Below are 7,783 nucleotides of genomic sequence, written 5' to 3' on the forward strand. Positions count from 1 at the left end.
TTGGGTAAGCACACACTTGTGCCCAGTGTGTAAGCCACCAGGTCCAGGACTTGAACTGCAGTCGACTACATGGGAGTCCAGTAACATAGCCATTATGCCAACTGCTGGTCCCACCATGAATATTATTTTAAGCCACTAAGTATGCAGTAATTTGTTACAGCAGTAACAGAAAACTATCAATAATACAGAGCCAGCAGATGGCACGGTGGTCAAATAGCTGAACCCAAATAGCTGACTCCACAATTTGAGTCCCGAACCAGGCAGCTGGAAAAACATGCCCAAAATCTTTAGAGGAGACTGGAAGAGAAGGGACTGCAGTGTGGTCATCCCCCTGGTGAGATGATTTCTCACTTGGCCTCTCTCTGTTTCTCTCTTTCTTCAGTGAGCACACATACCCTATAGCAAAAATCTTTAAAAAAAAGAAAAAAAGAAAAAAAGAAAAAAAAAACTAATACAAAGCAGACATGGTATGCAAAAAGTTAAAATGTTTAAAATGGCACTATTCACAATTAATACCCTATTTTTTTTTAAATCAAGAAAAATGTTGAAGTTATTATATAACACACTACAAAGAATAATTAACAGGGCCAGCAGGTGGCGCAGCGATTAATATGCTTGATTTCCATACAGTCAACTGCTGTTCAAGTCCTGGACCTACTGGCTTGCTTTCTCACTTTCCCTTTCTCTTTCGCTCTGGTCAAATTTTAAAAAAAGAATTATAATAGGAGCCAACAGGTGGCATGGTGGTTAAGTTCACTGGATTCCCACATGGCCAACAGTGGTTCAAGTCTTGGACCTGGTGGCTACAGGTTTCTCACTTTCTCTCTCTCTGTCTCTGTTACTCTCTGGTCAAATTAAAATAATGATGATGATGAATAAAATTAATTATTTAAAATAACAGTAACAAATCAAACAAAATAAGTAATTCTTTAAAAAAAAGAATAATTACTATCTATACTTGTGATTTTGGAGAGGTGACATTTTCTAAACTAGCCCTGAATAATAAGGGATTATCATTTCTTTTCTACTAAAATGCAATCTATTAGTTCACCTAGAAAAAGTTTTATCTTGGGGCCAGCAGTGGTGTGATGGTTAAGGGTGCTGGATTCCCACATGGCCAACCATACTTTGAGTCCTGGACCTGGCAGGTTGCTTTTTCACTTTCTCTCTCTCTCTCTCTCACACACACACACACACACACACACACACACACACACACACACACACAGTCTCTCTCTGGTCAAAATAAAATATATAAATAAATATAAAGTTCAATAAAATTCTTAAAAAAGTTATATCTCTACTCTGGCAGTTTATATAAATTATTATATTACTTTGCTGAATCAAGATAGAGATAAAATGAACCACATTTGTACAGGTATATAGAGGTTATTTCAAAAGCACAAGCATAAACCTGTACAGGGCCTGGCAGGTGGCACAGTGGTTTAAGGGGTTGGACCTCACATGGCCAATCGCAGTTCATGCTCCAGACCTGGAGGCTTGTTTTCTCACTTTCCCTCTCTCTCTCTGGTCAAAATAAAAAAATAATAACTACAAATAAATTTAAATAAATAAATAATTTTTTTAAAACTCTGTACAAGTGTTTTAAAATTAATTATTGCCTTTCAAAATACATAAAAGTATGTAATAGGGTAATTCATATCATCAGTTCTGACACCAGGAAGGTATAAAAATAATTGTATTAGTTTCCTGTGGCTGTTTTAACAAAGTACCGTAAACTTGTTGGCTTAAAACACATGTTTTTCTCTTATAGTTCTGGGAGCCAAAGTGCTGGTCAATGGGCAAAAATCAATGTGCCAACAGGACTACTGCACCCCCTCCAGAGGCTCTAAAAAAAAGTCTGTTTCCTTGTCTTTTTCCAGTGTCTAGAACTACATGGCGCCTTCCTCCATCATCAAAGTCAGTGGCACAGCATCTTCTCCCTCCAACTTTGTCTCCCTGTTTCCATTATATGGCCTTCTCCTCTTCTGTGTATAGTCAGACCTTCTGCCTCCCTCTTATTAAGAATACATGTTAGCATTTAGGGCCTCCTGCATAATCCAGGATAATCTCTCCATCTCAAAATCCTTAACTTAATCACATCTGCAAAATCCTCCTTTGTACTATTAAGTAACATTCACAGATTTCAGGGATAGGACATGGATGTTTTGAGGGCCATCATTCGGCCTACCAAAATGGTTAATACTTAAAAACTTTTTAGGAACAAATCACCTACCATTGTTGGGATTGAAAGCTAAATCCAAATTTTCAGTGGTATAAGTAGCTGAAGCTACTTGCACAGAAGCAGAAGTAGGGAACACAAGTATATGAGTACATGATGTATCCTGTGGGGTATTTAGCTGAGATGTCTGCATGTTTAGAGTGGTGCTCCTTCCAAATACAGAACCAGTTGACACAGAATCTAAAGAAAACAAAGACATTTATTTTCTTTTAATAAATGAAGAGCAAAATTTTGCATGATAATTAAGTATGTGTAGAATTAAATCCAAGACAATGTAAGGATAGCTAACCTGGCATAATAACGAAAGAGCCTTGGGGTTCCATTGCTACTAAGCAAGCACTGAGAATACTGGGAGAGTCTGCAGCAGATATACCACACATTCTACACATGTCTTTGAGCCTTTTACTTAGAGATTGCAAATTTCGACGACTTAGCAAACAGCTCCAATCTGTGGATATCAACAGTTAAAAAAAAAAAAAAAAATAGCAACATTGTTAAAACCCTGTGAAACCAAAGTGAAAACATAAATTGTTAATTATTTTAAAATTAGTGTATTTCTTTTTTTTTTTTTTTTTTTGGAGAGGTTTTTGCTATAGGGCGCGTGCGCTCGCCAGACAGACAGAGAGAGACATAGAGACAGAAAGCGAGAAATCACCCCCCAGAGGGGATGGTTATGCCGCAATCCCTTCTCCTCTCGGGATCTTGGGCATGCACGCACATGCCTGGCGTGAGTTTTAAGCCACCGGGTCTGGGATGCGAACCACGGTTGACTACGTGGGAGTCCAGCGACATAGCCATCACGCTAACTGCTGGTTCCCAAAATTAGTGTATTTCTCAAACAGGACTCATCATGTCAAAAATCTGCTAATACTACTTAACATATTCTATGCCCCTCAACTTTATGCCACATTAAATCAGTATCTGCTAAAGAGAAGATGAACTGAATAACAAACAGAAAGGGGGAAAAATAGAAAAAGGCCCTCTTGAAATCTGAATTAAGTAATTTGTGACCCAGACATACATGGTTCCTATTTAAGGACAAAAGTTTTACTGATAACCTCTGCATTTTACTCAATACATATACCTAGATATGATCCAAATAGTGCCTGAATTAACATAAAAGCATGCATCTATGTATGTATGTATGTATGTATGTATGTATGTTTGAGTTAGAGATTTTTGCTGCCTGAATTAACATAAAAGCATGCATCTATGTATGTATGTATGTATGTATGTATGTATGTATGTATGTTTGAGTTAGAGATTTTTGCTATCGGGCATATGTACTCACTGAAAAGACAGAGACAGACAGATAGAAAGCAAAAAAATCATCCCCCAGGGAAGATGGCCATGCTGCAATCCCTTCTCCTCTCAAGATTTTGGCACAAATGCACATGCACCTGGCATGTTTTTTTCTTTTGGAGAGGTTTTTGCCATAGGGTGCATGTTACTCACCAGAAAGACAGAGAGAGAAGGGAGAGACAGAAAGTGAGAAATCACCCCCCAGGGGGATGGCCACACCGCAATCCCTTTTCCTCTATTCTCCTCTCAGGATTTTGGGCACGCACACACACGCACCCAGCATGAGTTTAAGCCACCGGGTCTGGGACTCGAACTGCAGTTGACTACATGGGAGTCCAGCGACATAGCCATTATGCTAACTGCTGGTCCCTACGCCTGGCTTGTTTTTCAAGGTGTCAGGTCCAGGACCCAAACTGCGGTCAACTATGTGGGAGTCCAGTGACATAACCATTATGCCATCTGCTGGTTTAAATTTAGTATTTAAACAGCATTTAAATACTAAATAACAAAAATACAATTATACCTTTCAATTCTCCATGACCAATCCTTCCTAGACGACCAATTACAACTCTCCATGGTAATGAACTCATCTGAACAAGTCCTAAGCACCACTCCCAAAGTTTCTGTAGACCAAATCTTCTGGCAGAACCTTTTTTCCGACGAGCCCTATTGTGTGGAATAAAAAGATACTAATAAGTATTTCTAAAATTCAAATGACATTTCAAGAGAGTTCTAATTAGTGAAAAACTGGTTCTTTAGTTTTAACGCTACACACATTTACACAAGTGTTAAGCATGGGTATACATAAAATCATAAGTTCAGCATGCGAGTTTACATTTTTAAACTACATATTACAACAAATAATTAACTTTTTAAAAAAATGTTTGTTCATGAACCAGCTCAATTCACCAGAAACCTCAATTCATCATCAAACTATTTTTGAAAACATTTATTTGTTGTGATTTTCTTTTTATATATAAAAAAAATTTTGTTATTTTATTTTTTTAATTATTTTATCTTAAACTTTATTTATTTATTATTATCTTCCAGTTTGATCAGAGAGAGGGAAAGTGAGAAAGCAAGCCACTAGGTCTGGGACTCACAGCCAGCTATGTGGGAGTCCAACACCTTTAACCACCACGTCACCAGCTGGCTGGCTGGTCCCTGCTATCTATCTACCTACCTACCTACTTAATTTATGGAGAAGTTTTTGCTATAGGGCACGTGCACTCGCCAAAAAGAGAGAGACAGAGAGACAGAAAGCAATAAATCACCCCCAGAGGGGATGGCCATGCCGTAATCCCTTCTCCTCCATTCTTCTCTTGAGATCTTGGGCACACATGTACACATGCCCTGCGTGAGTTTAAGCCACGGGGTCCGGGACTTGAACTGCAATCGAGTACATGGCAGTCCATCGACATAGCCATTATGCCAACTGCTGGCCCCAACAAAAGAGAATTATTTATTTAATTCCATTTATTCTATTATTTTTTAATTTGACCAGGTCTGCGACTTGAATTATAGTCAGCCAGGTGGGAATCCAGTGCTTTTAACCACCACACCACCTGCTGGCCCCAATTTTTAAATTTAATTAGATAGAAATAGAAAAAGAAAGAGAAAGTAAGAAAGCAAGCCACCGGGCTTGAGACTCGAACTGAGGTCAACCAGCATCTTAACCACCACACCACTACCACACCACCACCTGCTGGCCCTCTATTTGTTATAATTTCCTTTTTCTGTTTTTAAAATTATTTAACTTACTTATTTATTTAAAGTTGACCAGAGAGGAACAGAGAAAGAGAGAAAGTGAGGAAGCAAGACACCATGTCTGAGACTCGAACCATGGTGGCAGTGTGGGAGTCCAGAGTCCTTAACTACCATGCTACCTGCCAGCCCCTATTTGTTGTGATTTTCAAGTTACTGGTTCTGAAACTAGAACTGTGATTGGCCATGTGGGAATTCAGTGCTTTAATTACCACACCACCTGTTGGTTCCACAACCAGCAAACATTTCATAAAAGGGCTATTACTTAAGTTTTATAGGCCATCAACATTCTGTTTCAACAGTTCTACTCTGTTGCGTCGCCATCAAAAAACCCCATAAGGGGCCTGGCAAATGGCATGGTGGTTAAAGGCACTGGACTCCCACATGGCCGACCACGGTTCAAGTCTCGGACCTGGTGGCTTGCTTTCTTATTTCCTATCTCTCTCTCTCTGTCTCTCTCTGATCAAACTGGAAAATAATAACGATAATAATAATGAATAAAGTAAAATAAAATAATTCTTTAAAAAAAAAAAACCCATAAGGAATACTTAAACAAATGGGAATGACTACATTTGGCCCAGAGGCTATTTATAAAGCCAATACACACTCGACACTTTTGAAGAATGACCAACAAATTACCACACTTCTCAAACTAATAAAAATCAATGGATATTTTCTGCATAAATGTCCATCATTAGGCAAGTACATAACAGAAGCACTCTGTGGCTAAGCAACAATAGCTACCATAGAGTACTTACATAACAATCATCGTTCCCAATTTACATGTAATACTACAGATAAGCCTCATAATCCTGAGAGAAAGATGACTGCCCTTCATATTTTTTTAAAGAATTATTTAACTTCATTTATCCATTTATTTATTTATTTTAATTTGACCAGAGAGAGACAGAGTGAGAAAGAAAGAGAAAGTGAGAATGCAAGCTGCCAGGTCTGGGACTTGAACCATGGTGACCATGTGGGAGTCCAGCACCCTTAACCACCACACCACCTGCCAGTCCCCATATTTCCTTTTAAAAATTGTTTTTTTGTTTAAGGTTTTTTTTTTTTTTTTTTTTTTTGCTATAGGACAATAGGACATGTGCACTCGCCAGAGAGGGAGAAAGTGAGAAATCGCCCCCCTAGAGAGGATGGTCATGGCTTCAATCCCTTCTCCTCCATTCTGTTCTTGGGATTTTTAGGTATGCATACATGGCTGGTAAGAGTTTCTAGACGGTGGGTCTGGGACTGTGGTTGGTAATGTGGGAGTCCAGCACCTTAACCACTTCGCCACCTGCTGGCCCTGTCCATTACATTTTAAAGATAAGTAAGCTGTAGTGCAGCAAGTTAGGACATTTTCCCTAAGATCACATGACTAGTAAGTAGCAAGGTTGGAATTTGAACCCAGGTTTCTGACACCATCACTGCATTTCTTATTGCTTTTCTTACTCTTCTTCTTTTTCCTTTTTGCTACAGACTGCTCAACAGAGAGAGACAGAGAGACAGGGAAAGAAAGCACCTACAAGAGGTGATAGCCACACCCCAATCCCTTTTCCTCCATTCACCTCTTGGGAGTTTAGGCACACCTGCACATAAATGAATCCTGGCATGTTTTACTTTTCTTTTTAAGATTTTTGTCATAAAGAGACAGAGTCAGACAGAGAGTCACACCCCCAGGGGAGATGGCCACACCACAATCCTTTCTCCTCCATTCTCCTCTTGGGATTTTGGGCATACACACACACATGCCTGGCGTGATTCTCATCATGGGTCTGGGACTTAAAACATGTTCAGCCATGTAGGAGTCCAATGTCTTAAGTACTATGCCACCTGCTGGTCCATTACTGTATTGTTTTTTAACATTTTTAAAAGATTTGTTTACTTAATTTTATTAATTATTATTGTTTTTTAATGTGCAATAGGGCATAGGGCACGTGTGCTCAACAGAGAGAGACAGAAACAGAGAAAGTAGGAGAGCTAGCTACCAGATCCGGGACTCACATCATGGTCAGCCATGTGGGAGTCCAGCACCTTAACCACTGTGCCATTTGCTAGCTCCCATCATTGCATTTTTAAAAATCATTTGCCTCATTTCCACTTTTAAAAAATAATTATTTAATTTAAAAATTATTATTAATTTTAATGTGCTCACCACAGAGAGACAGAGAGATAGAAAGTGAGAAAGTAAGCTGCTAGGTCCAGGATTCAAAATGCAATTGGCGGGAACCAGCAGTTAGCGTAATGGCTATGTCGCTGGACTCCCACGTAGTCGACCGCGGTTCGTGTCCCGGACCCGGTGGCTTAAAAAACTCACGCTGGGCGCGTGTGCGTGCGTGCCCAAGATCCCGAGAGGAGAATGGAGGAGAAGGGATTGCGGCGTGACCATCCACCCTGGGGGGTGATTTCTCGCTTTCTGTCTCTATGTCTCTCTCTCTGTCTGTCTGGCGAGCGCACGCGCCCTACAGTGAAAATCTCTCC

At 39.6% G+C, this 7,783-nt stretch overlaps 1 protein-coding gene across 2 annotated transcripts in view; it reads right to left on the reverse strand.

The window, feature by feature from the left end:
* Nucleotides 1-7,783, reverse strand: part of MED13 (mediator complex subunit 13) — a gene marked incomplete at its 5' end in the record, with an annotated part of 149,007 nt that overhangs the window by 11,205 nt on the left and 130,019 nt on the right. For both annotated transcript variants that reach the window (XM_014583722.2, XM_014583723.2), the window contains 3 exon segments: nucleotides 2,237-2,422; nucleotides 2,532-2,690; nucleotides 4,068-4,210. In XM_014583722.2, the coding sequence (XP_014439208.1) occupies nucleotides 2,237-2,422; nucleotides 2,532-2,690; nucleotides 4,068-4,210 (488 nt within the window).

Source organism: Tupaia chinensis, unplaced genomic scaffold, assembly GCF_000334495.1.
Source record: "Tupaia chinensis unplaced genomic scaffold, TupChi_1.0 Scaffold144642_1, whole genome shotgun sequence".
Taxonomy (NCBI): Eukaryota; Metazoa; Chordata; class Mammalia; order Scandentia; family Tupaiidae; genus Tupaia; species Tupaia belangeri.